The sequence below is a fragment of the Chlorocebus sabaeus genome, chromosome 20 (genome assembly GCF_047675955.1).
Source record: "Chlorocebus sabaeus isolate Y175 chromosome 20, mChlSab1.0.hap1, whole genome shotgun sequence".
Taxonomy (NCBI): domain Eukaryota; kingdom Metazoa; phylum Chordata; class Mammalia; order Primates; family Cercopithecidae; genus Chlorocebus; species Chlorocebus sabaeus.
Window position 1 is genome coordinate 3,201,405 of NC_132923.1, and position 27,795 is coordinate 3,229,199.

General features: G+C 46.8%; 2 protein-coding genes across 2 annotated transcripts in view; one reads left to right on the plus strand and one right to left on the minus strand.

The window, feature by feature from the left end:
• Window positions 1-15,952, minus strand: part of KCNJ9 (potassium inwardly rectifying channel subfamily J member 9) — a 42,978-nt gene extending 27,026 nt beyond the window's left edge. The window contains exons 1-2 of the mRNA XM_073008230.1: window positions 15,762-15,952; window positions 583-682 (exon numbers count right to left, since the gene is read on the minus strand). The gene's annotated coding sequence lies outside the window, so the exon portion shown is untranslated. The remainder of the gene's footprint in view (window positions 1-582; window positions 683-15,761) is intronic.
• KCNJ10 (potassium inwardly rectifying channel subfamily J member 10) overlaps window positions 1-25,011 on the plus strand; it is a 31,064-nt gene extending 6,053 nt beyond the window's left edge. Inside the window, exon 2 of the mRNA XM_007976525.3 lies at window positions 21,574-25,011. Within this exon, the coding sequence (XP_007974716.2) occupies window positions 21,574-22,713 (1,140 nt within the window). The 3' untranslated portion in view covers window positions 22,714-25,011. The remainder of the gene's footprint in view (window positions 1-21,573) is intronic.
• Window positions 25,012-27,795: the final 2,784 nt, after the last annotated feature.

A 27,795-nucleotide genomic window follows, 5' to 3' on the forward strand; every position in this document is an offset into this window, starting at 1 on the left:
TCTAGAGGAACCTCAGAAGACAGTTTCAAAAACCTGGGCCAATTTGAATGTCTTGGCTGATTTCCTTCAGCTGCCATGGTCTTTTGAATGTTCTCACTAGGGAGGTATTATGGGGTAGTGGTTCATCATGTAAGTTCTACCTCTGTTCTACTACTCACCAGCTACGTGGCCTTGGGCAAATTATTAATATCTCTGTGCTTCAGTTTTCTCATCTGTAAAATGGGGCTTTAAAAAGCACCCACTTTTAGAGTTGCTGAGAATTAAATGACCTAATAGGAAAGGGCTCAGTGTAGTGCTCAATGATGTGAGATGTCATTACATTCCGGAGTCTTGCCCCTGAATCCACTGCGCATTGTCCTGAAGACAGGAAGCTGCAGAGGAGATCCATCCAATGCTACACAGACGAGCTCAGCCCAGAGAGCGAAAGTGACTTGTGCAAGTTCCCAGAGAGGGTGGACAGGGTTGCTGGGCCCTGAACCCAGGAGTTCTAAGGTCTAGCTCTATCTCTGCTCTCCCCGCCAGAATTTTTTTGTGGAGAGTGGAGGAGTAGGGTCCTGAGACGGGGAAGGAAGCAGACCTTACCTTTCTTTTCCCAGCAATCTCAGGTGAGCCCAGGACCAGGGCAGTACAGTGGGAAGCCTTGAGGGCAGATAGCAGGGAGAACTTCCGACACTGACAGCAACTGAAAAGAGGAGAAAGAAAGCCAGGAAGACATTCTCAAGCCCAGAGATTGTTTTGACTTTCCTTGTGGGGAGCAGTTCTGCAAAGTGCCCCCGGCCTTCTCTTCCTGGGGCTCGTAGGAAGTCTGTGATTGGGCGACCCTGCTTTTCATGAGGTGCTCAGTTCCGCTCACTGCCCTCCTCTCAGCTGTCCCACCACCCAAGGCCCAGGAGCCTCTCCTCAGATCGCACCTTCTGGCCCTGCGCTTTGTGCTGAGGCCCCACAAGGCACAACATGGTGCCTTGAAAAAGGCAGTTGGTGGTGCTAAGGGCATTAATGAGGATAGGGGTGACTGCTGGGGTTCCCTGGGCAGGAGAAGGGAAGCCTCTCCCCACAGACTAAGGAACAGGAGGAGGCAGATGGGGAGATAGACACATACTGGGAAGAGCTAGTCCTGGCTCATTGGTCCTTCAACCAAATTCCCCTGAGCTGGGCTTCCAGCTCCACCTTCATTAGTTCAGGCTGAATTCCCTGGAAGAGCACAGGTGGGAGGCGACTCTTGTCCCTAACCCCTGCTTCCCCTGTAGTAGCTTCTTCAGCCTCCAGAACCACAGCAGATGGAGATCTCAAACAAGGTGGCACCCCAAGTAAGTAGAACCCCAAAGATCCCAAACCTGAGCCCAAACCCTGAGCACATGCCCTTTCTGCTGGGGTTGGAGAACTTGCTATGTATTACTTCGTTTTTCTTCTCCTGCCCACACAATTCCTTTGCATAGATGGTAAAACTGAGGCAAAACGTGGGAGGACTCAGACTGCCCACCCACTTCTTTCTAGAGCCCAGCCTGGGGCCAAGGGGCCTGGCATCCCGCAGCCCCTCCCCCTCCACTCCTACCAGTCCCTGTGGCTTTTTCCATTTGGAAAGTCCTTTCTGGCGAGTGGCAGGTTTGGAGGCCCTAGTCTAGTCTCCTCCCCTGTCTCCTGGGCAGTGCCCCCAGGGGAGCCCCTGTGGGCCAAGATCGCCTCAGTCTCAGTTCTGGGCCCCCCTCACCCTCTACCAGCAGTCCCCCAGCTCCCGCCCCTGGGCTGTGGGACAGGGAGAGGGCTGAGGGGCTGGCTCTGCATACTAATGTCCTGCCCATTGTCAAAGCCCCTTTGTGCCAGGGAGCTCCATTGAGGCGGCTCCGGGGCGGGCACAATGGGGGCTCTGTCCCCTAGTTCCCCCAAACAGTCACCTGCTTTCAGAGCCTCCCCCACCACCCCCCCTTTGCCCCAGTGTCCGGAGGGCCCAGAGAGCACGGGGGAGTGGGCCCTTTGCCAGGGGGGATGGGCAGGAGGCAACCCCCCCACTCTCTGGGCAGGCTGGGGAGATGGGCATTTGACAGGGCAGGCTGCAGAGGGCACACAGAGGCGAGAGGCCCTAGGCTCACAGGGGCAGGGGCAGTCTGTGGGGGAGTTGGAATGCAGGTTCTGTGAGGCCTGAGAAGGGGAAGGGGCGCTCAGAGCCTGCCCACTCCTTGGTTCCATATGCCCAGCCTGGGCCTGTGGCTGCCACCTCTCTTCCTCCCACCACAGGACTCCCCGAGGCTCATATATGCAGAGACACACAGGCATACACTCATCTATGCGGCCCCACACACGGCTCCCAACACACACCCAAACGGATGTGCCCAGACACAACACGCTGAGCCCAGCACACAGACCGCACGTCCACACCACCACCCCCTGGCATATGCACCTGCACACCCACCCTCCCCCCACCCCACCCCTTCCCTTTTGCACCCCTCCATGGCCGCAGGCATCTCAGCACCATGTCCCTCCCCCCCCATGCCCTGGCTGCCCTCTGCTGCTCTGACACAGGTTATAACAAGTTTGCACTTGTTGTGACCTTAAGAATGTGGCCCTGGGGCTGAAAATGTCCTGCTGCCCCAGACCGCACCTGCTTATATTATACGTTAACCATGGACACAGCCTCTGCTGCACTCTAAGCATGGCTCCCATTCCTGCTCCAACCATGGAGACAGTTAGGTGGGCAGGCCCTCTACCCCAGAGCTGAGTCTAGTACCCTGGACTGAGCTCTATGTGAATAACGAAAGCCCCACCTGGCCTCGCTGGCACAGGTCCAGTGTGTCTGTCTTTGCCTTTGCCCAGGGCACATAGGTATTTCCTAGCCCTTCCTGGCCCTGGGAGGCAGACAGAACAGTTATCATTTTCCCAGAAAGGCTCTGAGAGGTGAGATGATGGTGTCCAGGCAGCTGGTGGCAAGGCTGGGACTAGAATGGAGGTCTCTCGCCTCTAGCTTTTTTGTGTTTTTTTCCCCCAACTATTTGTCTCTTGGTTTTGCTTAGATGACCCCACCCCCAACCCTATCTACAATTCCAACAGAGCTTTCTTTTAGCCACCTTTTTTGGGAAGGAGTGGGGGCATGGTGAGGGGAAGGGGTGGTGAGAACGGGTCTAGGAGCCTTAAGTGGGCTTCTGGGTCTAGAAAGAACCTCCGAAAGTCACCTTGACCCTTGCACTACCCCTAGGCAGAGTGAGCCTACCTCCTTTCACTGCCCAACCTCCTACCGGCCCCACTTCTGCTACGAACTCTGGATCACTGGAAAGTAACACCACAGCCTTCTTAGCTAGGGTTTGGAGTTGGGGATTTCTATCAATTATAAGTCCTTCATGCTGCCTAGCATTGGCCTTCCCAGTTGTTACCCTATGTCTGCATGAGAATCTGTAGGCTGTATCTATGGCTCGCCTGCTATTCTGGTCCACAGCATCTTCTAGCAGTCAGGAGCAGATGCCCTAAAAAGGGAAGACAGGAAGGCCCATTGGGATCCCAGAGACTTGAGGGCTGACTGCACAGTGGTGTGCTGGGGCCTGGGAGGGTGGATGGGGTCATGGTTGTAGAAACTCTGTTAGATAGAGAAGTAAGCTGACATTGGTTTGGTCATCAGCAAATATTATTGAGTGCTAATCTCCATGATGTTTCCTCACGTCACAATTGTATGGGAGAACCTCAGGGCCCTTCTGTCCTTCTCCCTTCCCCTCATCTAGAATGCTTCCCCTCTGGCTACTGGATTCTCCTTAAGCTGCCTCATCTATCTGTCTTCCTTTGTGCAGGAACACGCCTCTCCCAGCCCTTATACTCTGGCATGATTCTTTTGCCTCCAAATGTTTCCTACTGGAGAAAGAGAACTTCCCAATGTATAACTTCAGCTTTCCCTGCTGTGCTCGGGCAGTTAGTTACTATACGAGACAGAGGACAGTGAGACACTCATCTCTGAATCTAGTTCTGTGTCTAGTCAGCGTCCTCATGCCATCCCTACCCCATCGTCCTTCTTAAGGGAGGATTGTGAATAAGGAATAAGTAAAAAGTTGAAAGATTGCCTCCCAGAGTGGTGGTGAGCTCCCTAGACTTCTCTGAGTGAGGGTCAGAGGCTGCTCTTCATGCAGGAAACAGGAGCCCCAAGAAGGAAAGGGAGCTGAGAGGACACGTGTCAGGGAAAGAGGCTCAATTCTCTGAATATGAATGACAGGTAGAGAGTACCTCTGGGTCTCCAGCTCCATCAAGGGTACAAATAAGAAGAAATTGCTCAGATACCAACAGGTAAATTTTGACTTAATTGGAAGAATTCCCTGGGCATAAGGGTAGGGATAGAAAGAGGTGGATAACTCATTGCCCTGATGAGAAGGAAAAGTCCCCCTTTAGTCACCTACTGAACAAAGCTTGAGTGGCCTGGAAGATAGTTCCAATGACTCTCAGAGCCCCTATGGGGTTTCCAGTGGCCTCAGAGGAATCCCTTGATCATTTCCACAGAGCCCAGTAAGAGCATCACTGAATGCCTCCTCCTTGTGGACCTCACTATTTGCGGCTTATTCCAACTCTTCTTGTTGGGCCAGCTACTGCAGGGATGAGGGAGACCCTGAGACCTACTAGGTGGGAGGGCCAGATTGAAGATAATGGGCTGTGGCTGGGTTGGCTGGGGAAGAGCTTCTGTGGATAGTGATCCAAGGCTGGCTCCACAGAAGCTGGCACTTTGGGACCCCAGGGTGAGGAAAAGGATCTTGTAGGAAAACAGAAGTTGAGATGAAGAAGGCGGCCAGGGTTGTTGCTGTGATTCTGATGTAAAATAACATGAGCTACCAGCTAGCAGTGTGATCTTGGGAAAGTTACCCAGCTTTTCTAGGCCTTGGCTTCCTCCTTAGTAAAATGTGGGGATTATATGTGATGACCACAGAGGGCTTCCCAGCATGAACACTCTACGACACAGTCCAGTGGCAAGTTGAGAAGCCCAGACTTTAAGTAGGTTTAAGCAGGCCTGGGTTCGACTTGCAGTGCACTCCTTATGAGCAGTCCTCCTGGGCAAGTTAGTTAACCCGTGTAAGTCTAGTTTCCACTCGTTCATCTGAGGGCAATGCTATTGCCCTCCTAGGGAGGCTAGGATGAAGCATGGCATGGAGCACCCAGCACGATGCCTGGTGCACTGTAAAGCCTGAGGTAGGAAGTTCATGGTACTGTGGGAACACAGAGGATGGCAGCCCACGTTGCGGGTTGGGGCATCCAGAAAGGCTTTCCAGAGAAAGTGACATCTAAGCTGAGGCCTAAAGGGGAGGAGAAATTAAGCAAAGTGGGAGAGGAACAGTGTTCCATGGAAGAGGCCCCATTATTTGCTAAAAATAAAGCTTAGTCTGTTCAAGAACTGAGAGGTTTCGTGTGGCTGGGGACATGGTGCATGCGTGAAGTGGGGGCGTACACATAGATAACACTGATGCTAGGGAGGTCATACAGGACTCTGTTCCACCTGTAATTCTAAGGGCTTCAGAGATAGGGTCCCTCCACTTCCTCTCCTCTTTTTCCTACTTTTCGTTCATCCTTTCTCCCAAGACTAATTTCTCTTCTCCTTGGTCACATGAGCACAAGGAAGCATTGGGCTTCCCTAGGACGACCTGGCCAGTGCAGGGAGAAGCTTTAAGTTCAGAGTTGTCTGCCTCTGGACAAGTTTTGGCTTAGGCCTGAAGTTTTCTGCCTCTGTCCTTTCCCACCACTAGAGAGAGATGTACCTTCCACAAAAGACTCTGGATTTCTATCATTGAGGCACTCCTACTAAGCACTCCCACTGTGGGCCTCAGTTTCCCCATCTGCCCCTCTCATTGTAGAGAGTAGGGAGAGTGTTGACAGGGTGGAGCTGAGCGCAGCCTGCAGAGAAGAGCTAGGGAAACTAGATAGAAGACTGCCAAGGAGCCTGACTCAGTGCCCCCAAGTGTCCAAACGTTGAAACTTCAATGGGAAGCTCAGAGGAAGGACTTCCAAAGATGAAGTGGGTGGCACATGGAAAAGGGGGCCTGAAGGAGGAAAAGTGATGTAGAACATCAATCCTACAGGCTCTTTTAAGTCAAGAAATAGCAGGGACTGAGAAGGATAAAAGATGAACAAAATACAGATTAAGAAGCAGTCCAGAAAAGGTTCTCTGTTTGGGAAGATGGGGATGGTCCTTCCTGGAAGGTGTAGAGCTGATGAAAAAACCTCTATAGGAGCCGGCCCTGGGGGTGCTCTCACAATGGGGAGTAGTTCTTCTGCCTCCCCTACCTGCCACTACCTCTTGGGCCCTCCACCAAATAGGTCCAAGCCTCCCCTCATTTCCAGCCAACACCACTTCAAGTTCAAAGACAGGAAAGTGTACAGAGAAGGGCAATTCAGCTGGGATCTGGTCAGCCTGCCCTTCTTCTCTCAGGTGGAGAACCCTGTCTTGGCCCTGGGACTCCAAGGAATAGGTCTCATCATTCCCTCCCTAGTTTCTCAAACTCTTCTGGTAGATCAGGTGACAACTCAGTAGTCTTCACCCCAAAAACCTTATCTCCAGGGCCCTGGTCATCCTGGGCCTTGAGAAGGCTGCCAGCTGCCTGATACCCCTGAGGCTGGGGGCAGACAAGAGGGTGAGAGGCTGAAGGATAGTAATTAAGGAACTTGGCTCTACTCAGCATCCTCAGCACACACCTGCCCACCTCTTGGCAGGCTGAGAGGGTTTTGGAGGAATTAAAGAGAGGTGGGATAAAGAATAGTGGGTTGGAAGTCCCCTTCAATTCTGGGGCTAGAGTAAATCTTACTCCACAACTTACCTGGAGAAAGGAGATAGAAGGGATGGTGTAACTTGAGCATCATCAAGGCCACTGGGGTGTGGAGGGGTAATGTGAGGGAAAAGCCTACAGGATATGGAGACATGGGGTCTGGTTTTGCCATTAAATAAATGTCAGCAAGTGACTTTATGTCTCTGAACCTTAGTTTCCCTAATTCAGTAATATTTTTCATTCATCTGCAAAGTAGGATAATAATAGTATCTTTATTTGCATAAGGGCCTTACAGATTTCATATACTTTAAATCATGTAATCCTGACCACATAATGGAAGGTTTTATTGCCTCCTTAGATGAGGAAGCTGAGCCCTAGAGAGATTAAGAGATTGACTGAAGTTCCCATAGCTAGTAATAGACACAGACAGGATGGCAAGTAGCAGGAAAGAAGAATACATAGGGAACTTTGTGACTCAGACATGCCAGGATAAGAAATAGGTTTCATTTGTTGGGCTAACTCCATTTGATTGAAAATGGCTCTCTGTATCACCATATTGAGGATGATTCTGAGGTTGTCAGAAAAAAAGCACTGCGATGAATTAGTGTTATCTGCTAAGGGGTGGTGGGGTGATGAGTGATGGCTTACATGCTGTATAGTTGACATTCCTAGCCCAGAATCTCCCAGAGATTCTAATTCCTTCCTCTGTACTAACCAGTTAGGTTAAATTTAAAGGTAACAGCTTACAAAGGTGACTAAGATACAGTCTGTGCCTTTAAAGAGCTCACAATCTCTACAGAAGAACAAAGGATGATGTGGCAAATGTCCCGGGAACATAGAGGGAGAGTAACTCTTTCTACCTGGGAGGTGGGGAAGGCTCCACAGTGGAGAGGGCACTGGGGCAGGGCCTTGAAGGAGGAAGAGGATTTGAAAGGGAAGAGAGCAGTCTTGAGGGGAGTCTGGGAGCAGGGAGAGGGTGTTCTAGGTAGAGCGAGCTGCCTGAGCAAAGACATGGAGACACACAAGTGGAGCACAGGCTATGTTCCATGTAGCTAGAATATGGGCTGCATAGGGAAAATATTCCAGGGGAGGCTGTGAAGAGTAAGGTGGAGTCAGACATTGAAGGATTTTGCCAAGAAGTTTGAATTTCATCACGAACGCTGTGGGAACTCATTGAAGAATTTAAAGCCGAGTGATGAGGTCAGAATGTGTGCACTGAGGCAGCCAAGGACTGAGGTGAGCACAGTGAGTTTGGTTGCAGGAGGAGCAGGAGACCATTGCAACACCTCAGGTGAATGAACTAGGGCAGCCTCAAGGGACATGAAGAGAAGTCGCGAAGGCAGAATTGATGGACCTAGTTACCAATCAGATGAGGGGGAAGAGAGAAAGCAGGGGTAATTCTAAGGCTTGTGCACCTAGTGGAGAGTAATTCTGTGAACAAGAAGGAAAATACAAAAGAGACTCTTTTGAGGAGACAGGACGCTGAGTCTGAACATGTTAAAATTGGAATGCTCCAGATAGGGGGAGCCTGTAAGTACTTGGATACACAGGGCAGAGGTGATGTAGAATCCATGGAGCAGGGAAACAGTTGAGGAAGATGGAGGACAGTGGTCAGGGATGAGAGCCAAGGGTGGATGGATTCCTGAGAAACACCAACACTTAAGGTGCAGAGGAGAGATTACAGCAAGAGAGATGATCCAAAATAAACAGAGCAGTAGAGAGAGAACCCTGAGAACATGGTATCCGAGAGTAACGGTGAGACTGTGCACACGTGTAGTGTTCACAACCCATGCAGCATTCTGACACATATGATCGCATGGAACTCTCCCGTCACCTCTGTATTATTAGGCCTTTTTGCAGATAAGGGAAATAGAAACCCATATGTTTAAGTGATTTGCCCCAAATCACAAAGCCTAGACATGGCAGAGCTACTTAACGGCTAATCAAGGTGGATAAAATCAGTGGATTCCCACCACAATTCAATAAAAGCCAAAAGACAGTGTTAAGAACAGACCAGTCAGTCATCAGTCTCAAGTGCAGCAGAGACTGCTGGGGTCAAGGGCTGAGAAGACGCCCTTGGATTTAATGATGGGAAGTTCAGCTGTGACATTGGAGAGAGCTTCTTGCTTCCTGTTGCTTTAACTGCTCCCCAGAGTAGCTGTGGGGGCAAATGGAGTAATTCTGAATTTGTGCAAGTGTTTTGTAGACTTCAAAACCCCATATTACAGAGGTGATTGTTACTGTTATTTTTATTGTTATTAGGTATTATTAAATTGAACCCTTTGATATTGCCAATAGGGAACCCATGTATTAAATGGACGATTTCATAGAATTCAACCTAATGGTAAAAGGAGTGAGCTGGAGTGGGGGTAGGGGCTGTGAGGTTATGAGACAGGCAACTGTAAAGGTGAGGGTGGCCCCAAAGTACTGGGGAGCCCCACCCCCTGATGGTGGGGAGGTCAGTCTTCCGCATGGGGTGGAGTGTGGCAAATCACTGGTGAAGCTCGAAATTTGCAGGAGTTCCCTTTCACCTCCACCACTTCCACACTCCCCATCTGCAACCTGACCAGCCCCCTTTGCAGAGACTAGGGGTGGGGGTGTACTCTCTTGAGGGGCTCTGCCTGAAAAAATACTTGTGATACCTAAACTAGGTTGATCCCCTCAACCAGTATCTTTGGAGATAAGTTGGGTATGGATTCTCCCTATAGGGAATCTCAGGGCCTAGGCCAAGTGATGACTGATTGGAGATCCAGGCAGAGTTGACACAGGAAGGAGGGTCCTTCAGACTTCTTGTTTATCACCCTGACTCTCCCTAACCTAGCTAGCTTGGACCCTCTTGAGATTTTCCCTAGTGTCCTTGGGAACCTTTTCAGCATTTCATGTCTTAGTGGTAACAATAGGAATAACAATAGCAACAAGAGTTATTTCTATAGATGCCATTGCTTCCAGTTGACTCTTAGTACTGATGCTAATTCTTCTGGCTGTTCAGTCAAGATGAGGAGGGATGGGTTAATGTCTCCTGGTAGATGTTCTTCTGAGGTGAGGACCCAGATGGGGCCAGGCTGGGAGGCTACCAGGATTGCTGGAGCTGGGGCTGAGGAGACAGAGGTACAGCCTCTGTCCTCAGTTGAACTCTGCCTAGTGCCAAGCTCCTCACAAAGGACCAGCTCCTGTTGAGCCTTGCTGGCCCAGACAATGATTAGCAGCAGATACTGGGAAGGGGTGATGACTCAGGAGGGCGTGCAATGGGGGTAGTGTGAAAGGTTGAGAGGGCAGGTGCATCAAAGAGGCAGCACCCCTTTGCCACAAGAACCAGGAAGTCCTCCTTCTCCAGCCGGGGAAACAGGGGGCCCCCAAGATGCCACCCTGTGGGCAGTTCTCTACAGAACACTGTGCCTTTCTTGCAGGGGACAGAAGGCACCGCTTGGGGACTGAGGTGGAGGAAGGGGCAGTGGTCCTGGTCAGCTCACACTGACAGGCAGGGGTGGTGTCTAAACAGAGAACATCTGATGTGGCCCCATCTTTTGTCCCTCCCTCTCTTGACTGGAAAACACACAGGCAGGTCAGAAGGGCCCTGCAGAGGTTACAGACTCCCAGGAAATGCTTTGAAGGCTTTTATCCTTTCTTTTGATCAGACTATGAGAACTTTCCAAACGTTGACACAAGAGAAGAAAGGCCTATTCTTCCATGGGCCAGGGCCTCAGTGTCAGGCTGGGGCTAGAGGATGGGAGGGAAAGGGGGAAGGAGACCAAGGAGTGGGAGACAGAGGCAACAGTGATTCAGCTGGAGAGTCAGGCCCTGGGACACACACACACACACTGCCCTCTTTTTCCGCACCTCAAGATTTGTGTGCATCTGGCTCCATTTCTATTTGTTTATTTTCCTTGGGGCAAGACAGGAGGGGGATTAATGAATAAAGACATCAAGTTTGAAAAGAACCCCAAATCCAGCTCCATTCTTCTTCCAACCTTGAGGGCTTACATAACCCTGTAGTGCTTTTCTTCCTGCCCTTCCTCTCTTATCCTTCTCCTTCCTTTTCTCTTCCCCCACCCTCATTAAGAACACTTGGAAGGCCAGAAGTGCTTCTTTTTCATCCCAAAGTAACTGATCTCCTTCTGGAGGACTCTAAGGTAGCTCTTCAAGTTGGAACTGGTATCCAAAAAAGAGATAATATGGTTGGTGAGAGGAGTCTGAGTAGCTGTTTGCTTTCTCCACCGAGGCTGGGGGGAGGAGTGGGACCAGACTCGGGCTGGACATAGAGATTTACAGCAGGAAGTGACCTAATCATTCTCTAACATAGCACCTCCCAGACTGACCTCGCAACGTGTCCTGAAAGGCAGAGAAGAGGGAATTTGTGCCCTAGAATCTACAGGGATGAGCCATAAGCGGCCACACACTGGACATCCTTGAAATCTCTTTTTGTCTTAAGCCATTCAAAATTTTTATTCTACTTCATTGTATATTGTTGGCATAATATTAAAATAGCATTTTCCCTCAAAATCTGAGCAAAATTGGTAACTTCAGGAAATACACTAAATTTAGTCCTGTGGCTTTGAGTGCCTCCTGGCACACTAGTGCATGCCCTAGTTTGAGACGTGTGGAACTAATACCAACCCCCATTCCACAATGAAGGAAATACAGACCCGAGAGGCTGAGAGGCTTGACTGAGGTCACAGCTAGTCAGTGGCAGAGTTGAGATGGGCACCCAAGTTTCTTGCTTCCCAGTACGGTGCATGTTCCACCAGGCAGTGCTTTCTCTTAGTTCTGAGCAGCTTTTACACATCCTTGAGCCTAATTCTCTCACTCTATCTTCAGAATGCTGGGCAAGGACAGATACCTAGCTCAAGTGCCTAAGATAAGAATGTGTGTGGAGACCAGCCTAATCTCAGGTGCTGAGACATAGTGCTCAAAACCCCTCTACTGCATACAGGACTCTCCCAAAGTGGAAGAGGAAGGAGAAGGATAGGAGAGGAAGGGAAGGAAGAAAAGTACTGCAAGGATTATGTAAGCCCTCAAAGTTGGAATAAGAACAGAGCTGGATCTGGGGTTCTTAAGCATGATGGACAGATAGTAGGACAGAGAGTAAGCTGAGTCCCTGTCCACCTATTCATTTGTCTTTACCAAACAGTGATTGGTAGGACCTTCAAACCTAAGATAAATGGATTAGTTAATAGCTATAGTAGAAACTGTTCCTATCTTCCTGGAATCTGCCTCCCTTTCTGATCTCATTTCCAGATCCTTCAATCAAAAGGCTCTTTTCTACAAGGAAGAAATAGGGAGAAGAATCAGAGGCTTTGGGGCTTAGAATGTCTCTATTAATATGGACAAATAGGCTGTGGGATACAGAAGGAGAAGAGAAGGATAAAGTGTGGTAAAGAATTTGAAGGCGAGAGTTATGATTAGATGGATAGCATACTATTCCCAGGATGAGACACAGGAAGCTGGAGAAACCATAAGGAAAAGAAGGGAAAGCCAGAGAGATGTGTAGGCAATACAAAGTCAAAGAGGGAGGTGAAAAGGAGGACAGGCGTTGGGGAGACATTTTAGTGACAGCCAGGATGAAGTACAAGACAGGACAAGCAGAGAAGCACAATTGATAGAGATGAGAAGATCGCTGGGAGGAGAGTCTACACAAAGGAAGTAGGGAGAATAAAGACAAGTCATGCAAAACTAGGAGAGAATCAATGGGATCAAGCAGTCATGAAGGAAGGGTGTCACCTCCAACCCTTGGATATATCCTGGGCATCACTGCTGGTGAATTTTTCATACCTGTCTGGCTCCTGCTAACCTTTACTATGCTTAAGGTGTCATGTCTGCTTGTTGAGTGTTGAGTTTGCTCACTGAAGGCAAATAAACTGTAGTATTAATATGAAGTTATGCTGGAAAGGACTTTGGAATCCAGTCAGAAAGAGGCACAAAGTTCAGCTCTGCTACCGATAAGTTGTGTCACCTGAGCTCTCTGAACCTTAATTTCCTCAGCAGTAACTACAAAGATAATAAGATTTGTTTTACAGAGTTGCAAAGATGAAATATGAAGTGCTGCTCTAGAGAAGGCATTCAATACATGATAGTTCCCCTCCATCTCTCCTTCCATTTCCTTGAACCAAACATTTGCAAGAGGAAATACTCCACAGTCAAAAAACAGAAATCATCTAGTGACTCTGAGGAAGAATGACCAGCAGGCTAGGCCGGGCGCTGTAGCTCACACCTGTAATCCCGGCACTTTGGGAGGCCGAGGCAGGTGGATCACGATGTCAAGATATCAAGACCATCCTGGCCAACATGGTGGCCAGCTGGCCGGCTGGGCATGGTGGCTCATGCCTGTAATTCCAGCTACTCGGGAGGCTGAGGCAGAAGAATCGCTTGAACCCGGGAGGTGGAGGTTGCAGTGAGCTGAGATTGCGTCACTGCACTCCAGCCTGGAGACAGAGTGAGACTCCATAAAAAAAGAAAGGAAAAAAAAAAAAAAAAAAAGAAAAAGAAAAGAGAAACGAAAAGACCAGCAGGCTAGAGCACCATGAAGGAAGCCAAGGTTCTGCACCTGACCCTGGCCCTGCAGCTGGCCATGAAGGAACCTACAGGGGCTGGCCACAAAGCAGGAGGGTGTTGAGGGGTCAGAGCATATCACTGTTTTCCCAGTGTGTCCTATTAAGATCTTTCATGTGCTCCCAACGCTTCAACTAAAATGAATGGATCCTTATTTCCTTATTTCCTGGGTGGCCCTGGATTTCCTCATTTTTCCCAACCCCGTTCCTTTGCACTAGATGTCAGTTTTCCCTTCACAAGCTCTTCTTGCACTTCACTGACACCTTTTTTATGGCACTTATCACTTCCTACCTGTTTTACAGTTGTCTCCTTTATTAGATTGCAAGGTCTTTACAGAAAGAATCTACATCTGATCCATCTCCATAATTCCATTGCCTTGTTTAGAATTTGGCACCCAGTAGTTGCTGGAAAAAAAATGTTTACTGAGGTTGGGCATGATGACTCATGCTTGTAATCTCAGCATTTAGGGAGGCCAAGATGGGAGGATGGCTTGAGCCCAGGAGTTTGAGACAAACCTGGGCAACATAGTGGGATCCCATCTCTACCAAAAAAGAAAAAAAAAAAATTAGCTGGGGCATGGTGGTGTGCACCTGTAGTCCCAGCTACTCAGCAGGATGAGGTATTAGAATCACTTGAGCCCAGGAGGTGGAGGCTGCAGTGAGCCATGATCATGCCACTGCATTCCAGCCTGGGTGACAGAGTGAGACCAAGTTTCAACAACAACTACAACAACAACAAAGTGTTTATTGTATAAATGAACAAAAACACAACTCAAACTCAATGTGGTGGGCAACATTAATACAGATCAAAACATTTGGTTTCTTTGCGTACCTATTAGTGTCGATAATTAGTTATCTGGGGTTTCCATGTATACAAGGAAAAAAGAAAAACATCATTAAAAAATCAAGAGAAGATACAAACAAGAAGGGGGAATGAGAAGGCCCCAGAGTGAAAGGTTCTGGACCAGAGTGAAGTTCCATCCATTCTACCTAAGACAAGAACTTCCACATCTCCTTGGCCCTGTGATGATGGAGTTAGTTAGATTGGCCCCTATGGCTGGAGTGGGTTAGGGGTCCCCCCTACTCTTAATTCAATCATAAAATACTTCTTGAGCACTTACTATGTGTCATACATTGTGCTAATCTTTAGAATAACACACACACACATATGTGTGTGTGTGTGTGTGTGTGTGTGTATAATGCTGGATCCTTCTTTCAGTGACCTTATTTGTAGTAGAATACAAATGATACATCATGTACTAAGAGAGGTGCCATTACAGGTATAGATGGATATAGATATACATATATGGAAACTCAGAAAAGGGAGGCATTACTTAAGGTTGTAGGAATCAGAGAAGGCTTCATGAAAGAGGGGTTATTTGAACTGGACTCTGAAAGATAAGACTTGGATAGGTAAAGACAAGGAGGAAGGGGAGCTCAGGAAGAGAGAAGTGCAGGATCATGGAAGGCAGGAAAGCATGGGTGTGCACGGCAGGGAGCAGGGAGTGGTTGGTTTGCTTGCAGCAAGAAGTGTGCCATAGCAGAGAAGTGGTCAGAGATAAGGAAAGCAGGTTCAGAAGCAGACTGTGGAAGGCCTTACATGCCAGCCTGGGTTTGGCCTGTCTTTGATAGATAATGGGAAGACATCAAAATGTTTTAAGCTAGAGAAAGAACTAAGACAATTATAGTAAAATGAAAAGTGGATGGATTTGGGAGATGGGACCTGAGCATGAATCTAATTCCACAGTTTACTGAGTCATACCATCTCTCTGAGCCTCAGTTTCCTCATTCATAAAACAAGAATTATAATCTTAATATCTTATAAGAATGCCATGAGAATAAAATGTGAAAGTACTTTTGAAAGTACTGGATAAATGTTCATTGATTCCTGATCAGAAGTGTATTTGAGGAAGAGAAACCCAGGAGCAATGTAGGATGGATTTGAGGAAAGAAAGAGATGAGGAGGATGCTGATGCAGTGATTCAGTCACAAGGCATTAGGACTTGAAGACAATGGAATGAAGGGGAGGAGGCACAAATAATAAATCCACAGCACATGGCATTAGATAAATGTTGAGTTGAGGCAAGAAGACAGTTTGAGATGATCCTGGCTTTGAGTGTGGGTAATGGGTAGGATGATGGTCCCTTTAAGTATTTTAGGAACCAAAATAGAGCAGCAAGTAGGAGAAGAAAGGATTTGTTTACATTTGGAAGTGAATGCATTTAGTATTCATATCCCAAAGCTCCTTCCAGTCAACTTGCTCTTGCAACAGAGAAAACAGACAAAGCACTTTCCCTGCGGGTGCAGCTTTTCCCCTCCCCCTGCACCTGCTGCCCCTGGGAGGGGGTTGAAGCATCTTTTCTAGTCACCTAATTTAGCATAATCAACTCCAAAGCTCTGTAGCAATTTACAAAGCTCATTCTCTCCCCAACCCCCTGCAAATGGAACAGTTGACCCAGAAGAGAGGAGGGATTGATATCTTGGGCTTTTATTTTCTTACCTTCTGAAAACAGGGTTGTAAGCATCTGCAGCATTAGCAAAGCCTGTGTAAACTTGGGTCCCCTCGCACTCTGAAGTGGCTCCTCCTGAAGGTCTGTGTGAACTAGGTGTCTCCTGTGAGGCAGATAAAACTGCAGCCCTCAGGGGGGCCTTGGCCTGTCCAGATCAGGCTTTCAGTCATTCCCTTACTCTTTCTTAACAAACTATACTAGGCACTGGGGAAAGAGATGAAAGGCAGAGTCAGTGGTATTACATTAGGAACACAAAGATGGTAAACAATGATAAACAAATCATCTCAAAGCACTATAATGCTTCAAAATAGGAATATGTGCAAGAGGGCCAGGCGCGGTGGCTCACACCTCTAATCCCAGCACTTTGGGAGGCCAAGGTGGGCAGATCATTTAAGTCCAGGAGTTCGAGACCAGCCTGGGCAACATGGCAAAACCCTGTCTCTACTAAAAAGTACAAAAATTAGCTGGGCATGGTGGCACATGCCTATAGTCCCAGCTACTCAGGAGGATGAGGTGGGAGGACTGCTTGAGTCCAGGAGGCAGAGGTTGCAGCGAGCCGAGATTGCACCACTGCACTCCTGCACTTCAGGCTGGGTGACAGAGTGAGATCCCATCTGGAAAAAAGAAAAAAAAAAAAAAAAAAAAGAATATGTACAAGAGCAAGCATAGTAAAATAAACCCATTCTGGGGCGGGGATAGGGGGGACAGAGAAGATGAATTTTTTTTTTTGAGAGTCAGGGAAGGCATCAAAGGGGGTAATTAACACTTGAGTCGAGTTCTGAAAGAAAAGGACATCGATCATCAGGTAGGCACGGAGCAGGGCAGTGCAGAAGCAGGTCCAAAGGTAGAAAGGATTAGGTAGTGAGGCTCTTCACTGAAGTTCAGGGGGCCTGTGAAAGATTGTCAAGGGTAAAGTCAGAAGCAGGCAGAGACCAAATCATGAATGCTGTGCTGAGAGGCTACAGAGAAAAAAGATAAAGCACTTTCCCTGCGGGCGCAGCTTTTCTCTTTCCCCTGCACCTGCTGCCCCTGGGAGGGGTTGAAGCATCCTTTCTAGTCAGAGGTGTATTTGAGGAAGAGAAACCCAGGAGCAAAGTAACAAAAAGCAAAGGGGAGCCACAGATCAAGTTCTTGAGAGTCACAAGAACAACAGTGTCCTTACTCAAGAAAGGCCCTGATAAATCCATGTATTATCCTGGAGAATAAATGACTCCCAAGTAAAATAAATGAGTGCTCAGGCAAAAAAAGACAGCTCCAGGAAGAACTTCCAGGGGTAGCAGTAAGTGGGAGTGGTACTTGCTGAGGGAACCTGCTGATCATCACTGTAGCTATGACTGGCCTTTGTTTTAGGGAAAGGATCACCAGTTCTTAGAGGAGAAAGAAGGTGAATGTCTCTGTTTCTGTCTCTTTCGCCACTCAGAGGCTGGTCTTCAGAATTCTGTCTCTGGTATTTGGCTGGCTGGGACTGTTTTGGGAAATAGCACCCTCTAGAGGAAACACTATGTTTTATTTTGCGGGGGTGCCGGGGGTGGTGGGGTGCACAACAAATGATTTCCAGAGCTTTGGCTTGCTTCCTTCCCCAGGGGCCCGGGCAGCTTGAGGGTGGAGTGTAGCTGATTGTTTATCCACTTCTGACTCTGGCCACCGCAGAGAACAAAGCTGCCTGGCTGTGGGAGGTGGCACAACAGCTGTGAGCAACAGATAACAGCTGGAGGTGGCAGATATAAAGGCTGGCAACCACAGGCACAACAGCTGGAGGTGGCAATCACAACAGCCAGAGGCAACAAAGAGGCTAGCAGTGGCCGAAATCTACAGTGCCCATGAGTCTAGAGCCTTAACCCTGGGTTGTGTGGTCTTACATACAGGGTGCCGTAGGGGCATCTGCTGAGAGCATGAGGTCCGTGAGAATGAACCTGGGGCACACAAAAGCAGTTGCTACAATTAAAAAGTTCTGGACCAGGAGCTGGGAGACCTGGATTCTTGTTCCAACTTTACCACTAACCTACTTGCGGCAAAGCTCTCTGAGCCTTAGTTTCTATGGTGCCTTTCCTACCTACCTCATGGTGTGAGGATCAAACTGTATATTTTATAAACTTTAAAGTGAGAAGGAATTATAGACTAATATTTTGGGAACGATAAGCAAGGCTTTTCTTGGGCCCTAAGAGCTTCCATTCTCCAAGATATGTACAATCTCTCCTCAACATAAACAAAGCCAGGACTCCAGTTAAGGATCCCTGAATGTCACCACAGAAAGTGCAGGGGTAGAAGTGGGGCGGAGAAGGCAGGCATCCTGACCCACCATGAGTACAGACAGAAGCTTCAAGACAGTCTTTCAATCTCCCCTCCAAAGCTTTTATCTCCACCATAGGATCTCTGCAAAGTGCTTGTCCAAAGTGCCTTCCTGATTGTTACAATGCTCTTTATAATGTCAATTTGCAATCTTTCTCCCTGCAGTATGAACTCACTGACTGTTCCTCTTGGAGCTCAAAGGACAAGTTCAAGACTTTGATCACATGACAGCCCTTCAAACCAAATATTTGCACACATCCATTATATCCTTCTGATGGTCTCTTCTTCTGAATGAACTTCCCTATTTCCTTCAACTATTTCTTATGTGATCTGGTTCTGAATCCTCTCATATCCTGAGTGTTCCTTGATGCTGGATACTGCAGGTGTGGGATGAACACAGCAGAGTAGAATCAACTACTTTTTTATTCTAGAGACTTCAATTCGACTAAAGTAGCTTAAGATTAGTTTGCTTTTTTGGCAATCAAAACACATGAATAACTCATATTGGATTATTTTCTGCTAATATGTTTAATTTTTTTATATTGTACTGCTTTGCTAAATCACATCTTCTCAATCCGGAACTTGCTCAGGTAATTTTTGGACCCGAGTACATTATCCAGCACTTAACATTTTTGTTAGACTTGGCCTGTTTGACTCCTTTTGGATCCTAATTCTGCCCGAGCTCTTGCATTTGCTATCTGTCCCAGCTTTCTGTCAGGCATATAATTGATGGCCATAGCATTCTATAGTTTTGAATGAAGTTCATGTTAAGAAAATTGAATAGGGCAAGGCCAAAGATGAAGCTCTCTGGTGTATCAATAGAAAATGAATTCCAGGCTATCATGGTCCACTCACCAGTACCACTGATTTTTAAAGTCACCGAATTAGATTAGCATTCTCTTCACTTTTCTTTATCTTATCCCCAGGTCATAATGAGAAATCTTGTCAAAAATCTCCTGAAGTTTGGGTACATGTTCTCTGTTGCACTTCTTTGATTTGTCAATTTAGTAGCCTTATCATAAAAGAAAATTAGGTTATTATTATTCTTGAGACAGAGTCTCACTCTGTTGCCCAGGCTACAGTGTAGTGGCATGATGATAACTCACTGCAGCCTCCAACTCCAGGGCTCAAGTGATCCTCCTGCCTCAGCCTCCAAGTAGCTGGGAGTACAGGTGTGTGCTACCATACCCAGCTAATTTTTAAAAATTTTTGCTGATATGGGGTCTTGCTGTTTCCCAGGATGGTTTTGAACTTCTGACCTCAAGCGATCCTCCTGCCTCAGCCTCTTAAAGTGCTGGGATTACAGGCATGAGCCACCACACTCAGCCAAAATTAGGCTATTTTGATGTGACTTGTTCTTAGTAAATCCACACTGGGTCCTATTGATAACTTCCTTTCCCCCATCCTGCCCAAGTACTCATAATCTTAATATTCCATTCTAGAATCTTGCCTAGGAGCAATATCTTACCTGTTTGTTTGTAGTTTGTGAAAGGTACTTCATTTTTCTTTTTGAAAATTAAAACTATGTTCATTCATCTCCAATTTTACAGCATGTTCTCTGTTCTCTAATATTCCTCAAAATCTCTTATAGGAGTTTACATCTTTTTTTTCAAGGGTTTGAGGATCAAATGAGAAGGTATTCTAATGTGTGAATTCTAAAATGGTATATAGATACAGGCAGTATGGTTGTCATGTTATTATTACTACTACTGAGTACTAAATACGGCTTTGTTTAGGCTTGAAATACAAATTCTTCAAACTTCAGAGTTGCAGAGCTTCCTTTTTGTTCCAAAGCAGCCAAGGTATAGGGGAGTGAACAACATCCAGAACCGGTTGAATAGTCTTGCATGAACAGAAGTTCCAAATGGTCTGTGGGCTGGTAAATTGGGCATCCTTGTTGCCTCTGATCATTCTTGGGGTTCTCATCCATTGGTGATCTCCAATTCAGTGCCTACCTGGTTGGGCATATGGTCAGGCCCAAATAATTTGAAGTTTTCCATGGGTAAGGTCATGGGGAAAATAGAGGTGGGAGGTGGGGTGGGCAGTGTGAAGAATCATAAAATGCAATGGTTCGGACTTTTTCGAATGGAGAATGTAATGAGCCTCTCTAAGAAGGGCCAAACTCCCCAGAGATCGCCCTGCTCCACAGAAGATCTGGCCATCAGATCCAGGGTCCAAGGGCTCAAGTGACTAAAATTCTTTCTGTGCTGGAAAAGTACAAGTTACTGTTTGAACAAGGGTGCCAGGCACCTTGTATTAAGTGAATGGTCTCCTATTTCAGTGGCTTGCCCCACTTTCTGCTATCAGAACAAATAGCAATCCTGAATTTGAGCCTGTGCAGACATAGCTGCTAGTTAATGTACACCCCTAGCCCTCCTACTTCACTCCATCAAAACAATTTTGCCACCCACAATCTGGCATTTCTGCCAGTCCTTGAGAAAATGTCCCAGTGCTGCCAGGAAGTTTCAACATGTTGCTTCTCCTCCACCACTGCTTATTTCTTTTTGTTCAAATCCCATCTGTACTCTTCCTAAAACTGCCCTAGACTCTAACTCACACCAAATTTCCCCAGATAATGCAAACAGATGATGATGATGATAAAAAATGAAATGGTCTAGGTGCTTAGAGAGCATCTTGAAGGGTAAAAGAATGGGTAGTTTCTGCTATTCTCTAAACCAGATGAATATCTTAGTATCACCAGTGGGTATTGGCTTGGGGGTAGAGCAGAGAATGAAGAAATTAAGGTTGTGTGTGTGTGTGTGTGTGTGTGTGTGTGTGTGTGTTAAGGGGGATTGGTCCAGAAGGATTTCAACAGGATAGCTTGTCTTGCTTCATAGCCATTCATGAGGGTGGGGAGGGATCCTATTTCAAAATTAGAGATCTTTGGAGGACTGGTTTTGTGGTGAAGGCTCTCGTTAGTCTCACCCTCACCTTCAAGGAACTGTGAAGCTACTGCTCTTTCCTTTCTGCCTCTCTTCCTCTAAGAATTACAAATATCAGACTGTATTGCAATTATTTGCTTACTAAATAGGCATCTTTCTCACTAGGCTGTGAGTTCTTGGAGAGCAGAATGATGTCATTTTATTTTATTTTATTTTTTATTTTTTTTGAGACGGAGTCTTGCTTTGTCACCCAGGCTGGAGTGCAGTGGCGCGATGTCAGCTCACTGTAACCTCTGTCTCCCGGGTTCAAGCGATTCTCCTGCCTCGGCCTCCCAAGTAGCTGGGACTACAGGCTCATGCCACCATGCCCAGCTAATTTTTGTATTTTTAGTAGAGACAGGGTTTTGCCATGTTGGCCAGGCTGGTCTTGAACTCCTGACCTCCGGTGATCCGCCTGCCTTGGTCCCTGCACAGTGCCTGGCACATAGCAAGTGCTCAAAAAATATTTGGTAATACAAGAAGACATAAGTGACACCCAAATGAATGTTAATTCCTCCCTCCCATGGGATGGGGGTTAGGAGTCAGCTGGATTTCTATGATAACCTCCATTATGCTCTCTTGCTCCCTCCAGATGACATCAGTTGCCAAGGTGTATTACAGTCAGACCACTCAGACAGAAAGCCGGCCCCTAATGGGCCCAGGGATACGACGGCGGAGAGTCCTGACAAAAGATGGTCGCAGCAATGTGAGAATGGAGCACATTGCCGACAAGCGCTTCCTCTACCTCAAGGACCTGTGGACAACCTTCATTGACATGCAGTGGCGCTACAAGCTTCTGCTCTTCTCTGCGACCTTTGCAGGCACATGGTTCCTCTTTGGCGTGGTGTGGTATTTGGTAGCTGTGGCACATGGGGACCTGCTGGAGCTGGACCCCCCGGCCAACCACACCCCCTGTGTGGTACAGGTGCACACACTCACTGGAGCCTTCCTCTTTTCCCTTGAATCCCAAACCACCATTGGCTATGGCTTCCGCTACATCAGTGAGGAATGTCCACTGGCCATTGTGCTTCTTATTGCCCAGCTGGTGCTCACCACCATCCTGGAAATCTTCATCACAGGTACCTTTCTGGCGAAGATTGCCCGGCCCAAGAAGCGGGCTGAGACCATTCGTTTCAGCCAGCATGCAGTTGTGGCCTCCCACAATGGGAAGCCCTGCCTCATGATCCGAGTTGCCAACATGCGCAAGAGCCTCCTCATTGGCTGCCAGGTGACAGGAAAACTGCTTCAGACCCACCAAACCAAGGAGGGGGAGAACATCCGGCTCAACCAAGTCAATGTGACTTTCCAAGTAGACACGGCCTCTGACAGCCCCTTCCTTATTCTACCCCTTACCTTCTATCATGTGGTAGATGAGACCAGTCCCTTGAAAGATCTCCCTCTTCGCAGCGGTGAGGGTGACTTCGAGCTGGTGCTGATCCTAAGTGGGACAGTGGAGTCTACCAGTGCCACCTGTCAGGTGCGCACTTCCTACCTGCCAGAGGAGATCCTTTGGGGCTATGAGTTCACACCTGCCATCTCGCTGTCAGCCAGTGGTAAATACATAGCTGACTTCAGTCTTTTTGACCAAGTTGTGAAAGTGGCCTCTCCTAGTGGCCTTCGTGACAGCACTGTACGCTACGGAGATCCTGAAAAGCTCAAGCTGGAGGAGTCATTAAGGGAGCAAGCTGAGAAGGAGGGCAGTGCCCTTAGTGTGCGCATCAGCAATGTCTGATGACCTGTTCCCACTCCCCCATTCCTCTGGTCTCTTTTCCTCTCTTTCAATGCCCTGGTAAGGAATACTATCCAGGTTTACTGGAGATCACCCGAAGCACCCATCCTCCACCCCCTCTTCTTTAACCCAGTGGCCTGTCGGTAGCTTAGGCCAACTGGAGTCCAGGTTCCCCTCCCACTGTCCCCTTTCCACTCCTCCCGCTTCTGCCCCAATACATATACCTCCCTTAAGCCAGGATGGGGGAAAGAGAGGGATTAGGCTGAAGTGGCTTAGAAGGCCTCAGCCATGCTTGGATACTCACATTAGGAGGATCATGTGGTTGGACGGACAGACTCCCCCCACCTCCCGCCACCACCATGAAGTTTGGTGACTTGAGGCTGGAGCTCCCTCTGTTACCTTTCCATCTAGCAAGTTCCCAAAGGCAAGACTCTCTCTGATGGTCACTTTGTGGTCTGTGCTTTCAGAAATACAGGAATCTGATATCAATGTATCCTAGGGTTTCTACCAACTTCTGTTGAAAGAAGCCAGGGTTTGCCACCATGAAGCTGATTTCTGCTGGTGACTTCTGACCATAACCTAGAATCATAGTCACCACTATTTTTCCTCTATAGTTTGTCAAGTGAACACTCTCAGGATACCCAGTTCCTTCATAGCCTGTTCTCAGAGAATTGGAGTTGGCCTAAGAAACATAAACATATAACCACCCATATCTATCCTGGATTCTGAACTCTTCAATTTGGAGTGACTAACACAAGTTGTTGTCTAAACCTTTAAACCTATCTTCCAGGTAGCCCAGAGAAGATCTGTTTCCCTGTGTCCTGTGAATGGAAGGACACAAGCCAATATGTTCCTTTGAAAAGAGTCCAGTACCAAGGCCCCATGGAAAGGCCTGAAAATAATATTCCAGATTACATTGTACCTGGCTTCTCTTCTTCCTTTCCTGCCCAGCCTAGATCCTTCTTCCTTAACCCCAACTCTTTGGGAGAAGGGAGGGAAAATGCAAGGGCCTTCCTCTCTTAACACAGATGCTCAAGTAAAACTAGATTCACAGGGCACAGATTCCCCAGAAAGTTAACCCAATCTCACCATGAGGGATGGGTAAATTCTCAGATTTCCAAACTGCTGTACAGTGCCTCTGAGAATTGGTGATGCTTTGTTAAGGTTTGGGCAGAAGCAGAACTCTGTGGCTGGCAGCCACTATTCTCAGTTACACCTCCCAGTGCTCTTCTAAAAAGTGCCAGCTATTTCATTAGGCAATGTTGGAAGGAGAGGAAATTATACCCGCTGATCAAATATCCATGGCTTCCCTCAGCCATTCCTGAGACTTGGTATAAAATGAAGAAAATCAGTGTCATCTCTACTCTCCTCTGCCATGAGGCCATTTTCAGGCAAGTTAAAAAGTAGACTTTAAGAGATCAGACACAGCCTATTCCTTGTTCCCTGGTGGGGTCTGTGGTAAGGGTCAGGGAAGGGCATATAAGCACCAGAGCTTTATCCAAAGCCCCACGTCCCTAGAGTGCTTTCTGGTCTCATTTTGGTACCAAGGAAGCCCCACACAGTGGTACTGCATAGTCCCACTATGAATCAAGTGGCAGTTTATTTAAGGTGGTCTCAGCCAATTGTTACAAGCTACAGAATATATACATGCATCTATGTACAGAGCCTTGCAGAGAAACACAAAATTTTGAGGCTAGACCCATGATCGCCACCTACTATAATTGCACAAGGTCTTGTTCTATTAATCTCTCTTTGAACTCAACTAACTATATCTTGAAAATGAAGACCCTTCAGTGTCCATCCACTGTAAACCCCACCATTACCTTCTAGTTGGCATAAAAACAAGAACCACAAAAATTTAAAAAATCTGAAACAGAGAACAGAAGGCCAAGAGTCAGCTTCTGCATTCTCAACTTTATTCAACATTAGACTTACCTGATTTCTTTCTGTGTGTACGGACAAGATGTACTGCTGTGTGTGAGTGTGAGTGTGTGTGTGTGTGTGTGTGTATCTGTACCTTCTTATCCATTGGCAAGTTAACCTCCATCTGGTTTATTTTGCCATGCTATGCTTCCTTCCTGAAGGCATTACATTCTTCCCATTCCCCTGCTGTCTGTTCTAAGCTCCCAGACTCAAGCCTCTAGACTCTTGGATGACAAAGTGAGAAGAAGACATTTTCTGACTTACCCTTTTGGAATCTCCTCCATTATTATCCCAGGCTTTGCTTTAAGTTGCACTTTAAATCACACCATCCTATTAATGCAATCTGGCATCTTCTCCCATAAGCCCCCCACAGGGAACAACTACCCCCAACCTTAACTCTAAATCATTCTTTAGACTATAGTCTCTCTCCTCTGACCTGAAATCCTCTTTTAGGCAATAGGCCGAGTTTCAGAAGCAGCCAGGTCTGGTGAGAAATGGGCCCCCATACCAACCGTGGACTTGGAATATCAGGACAGTAATAGGCACAGGTGTAAAAAGGGGAGATTTCAGAAGATGGGCAAAACAACTGATGGGGGAGGATATCTGGGGTGTGAAGATGAGAAAAAAATGATGCTGAGGGACCTCGTGAAATCAATGAAACTCTTGAGTCTTGCTTAGGTTCGCAAATAAGAAGTGGGGAGGCTTGGGAAATTAGGATATGACACATATGAAAGGTTTATCTAAGAAGAAAGAAACAGAGATAATATATATATAGAAAGATGTATATAGATGTATATATGCCCAAATCTATTGAATGTACAGAAGGGAAATATTCAGAGACTTTAGCATTGGGGGCAGATATCTTGGCCTGGTTATGGGGTAGGACACCCAGATTTTTAGACTTACAATCAGTGGTCCAGGTTTCAACATGGAAGTGAGATAGCTGATGAAGGATTTCAAGTCTGGAAATGGGAAAGGGAGGGGTAGAAGTTCCTTTTCAGAAATAAAGAGGCATTCATGAAGGCTTTTGTTGAATCCTCTGCTACTGATAGGACTAGGAAGAGAGGAACTCGGAGGACAATAGGGAGGGGAAATCTTGGAAAATCTACCACTTACACTGTTGTGCCCCCATCCGCAGCAGCGTCCTGCCACTGTAGAGCCTTTTTAAAATAAATAAAATAAAATAAAATAAAATAAAATGAAATAAAATAAAATAAAGCACCCTTTTGTTTCCCTTTCATGAAGTACACTGTATTTCCCTGTCTTCCACAGGGGTGGGAGCTGCTATTGTTCTAGCCCCTGAAATTCTACTCAGGAGCTGAACACCTTGGTGTATGGGAGGCACTAATGGGAAGCCTCAACCCTGGAATCCAAATGCCAGGACTAATAGCTGTTGGGCCCAAGATCTCCCAAGGTCGAGGCCCAGCCTTTTGTGTAGCTACAAGCAGCCCAAAGAGAAAGCCATGGATTCCAGAAGAGTTCCAATCCTGGAATTTGGGCATGGAGGGTGATGCTTTGGTTTTGATGCTTCTGAATGAAAACGAGTAGGGTTACCAGCTGCTCTAAGGGATGGTGAAGTTCCCATGAGAAGCTTCCAAAACCTCTGCAATGTGCTTCACCCCATTATTCCCCCAACCCCCGTCAGCCTAATAAAATCATGCAGGAGTTTCCCTATAAGGTCTGAGCAGATAAAGGAAGCCAGTTATACTATTGCTACAAGTCCAGGACACTGTGCCCTCCCCACGGCTGCTGCCCTGGTCCTTTACTCTTGCTAGCTAACCTAGTTCACTTGTACAGTAACACACTACCTTTGCTGGAAAGTTAGCATGGGCCTCCAGGCTCAGTAATGGCCAACTCTACTGACGCAGAAGTATTTAGGCATGGTTCTTCTATTCACTGCACTACAGACTAAACCAGGTCAAATTTATCTAGGAAAAAAAGGTGTGTAAGATTTGTTTTGTTTTTGTCTGTTAAGAATAAGCTACTCAATAAAATGGATGACTCTTTGGTTGTCACTCTAGCTTCTTTTAGAAATGTAAACCAATACTGTCAAGGTCTGAACTCATAGGCCTACCCATGAGCATGGAGGATTGAATTAGGCTGTGCTGGAAGAACTTCTGACTTCATGGCCAAGCCCCTTCTGTTTAATTTTTCTCTCATGCTTTAGCGAGTTCCTTTCACATTTGGTTTTCATGGGACAATACTGAAAAAACATTAAGACCCAAGAATATGAAAATTGGCTCAGCTTAATCCATAAAAGTCAAGATGCTTTGGATCCTGGGCATTGTCCCTTTTGGCCAGTGATCACAAGCCCAATTTCCCTTCTATGCTACCATGTAGTCTTGTTGCCAGTTTTCCTTATATATCCTCAAGGTTCTTTGTAAGCTTATTCCTTTAATCACCAGGCATTTCTTCCCCCAAATCTCAAAGAAATGGATTTTTCTTCTATCCTTGTCTGTCAGTAGCCTGAGAAAGATCTGGTTGTTAACATCCAGCCCTGAATTTTCTCTGATGAGAGGCAAAAGACCCTACAGTCACTGACTCTTATTCCCCAGAAGTGGAAGGAGAGAGAGAGGAGGAAGGAGAAAATTGGGTCTCTTATCATGATCAATAAATACTTAAGCACAACATTTAGGAAATACTAGGAATGAATCCTAAGACATATGAGATATTTAAGATATAGGACAGGTATAGTTCCTAAAAGGCCTAAAAGGTTGAAGAAACCTACAAACTTGTAAGGAAACAGAAATAAAACAAGTAGCATATAACAAATATAATGAAAGGCAATATAGCAGGTACCATGTATTAATGCCAGATATAACATTAGCAGAATGTTCCAAAAAGAGTGAGATCTCTGTGGGAAATATTTCACAGGAACAGGAACTAGGCAAGGGAAGGTATCAATCTAACAGGTTTGGTTAGAATACATTAAGATTCAAGAAAAATCAGCAAATGCTGAGTCCCTATTATGTGGAAGGTATCATTCAGCTAACAAAGAAATACAAGACATGATGCATGAATCAAGGGATGTATAATCATGGTGCTTTCCACCTGCTATTCCTTCTGTGGAACTCTCCCCACTGCTTCCAACTCTCTGTCTTTTTTTTTTTTTCTTTTTTTTTGAGATGGAGTCTTGCTCTGTCGCCCAGGCTGGAGTGAGTG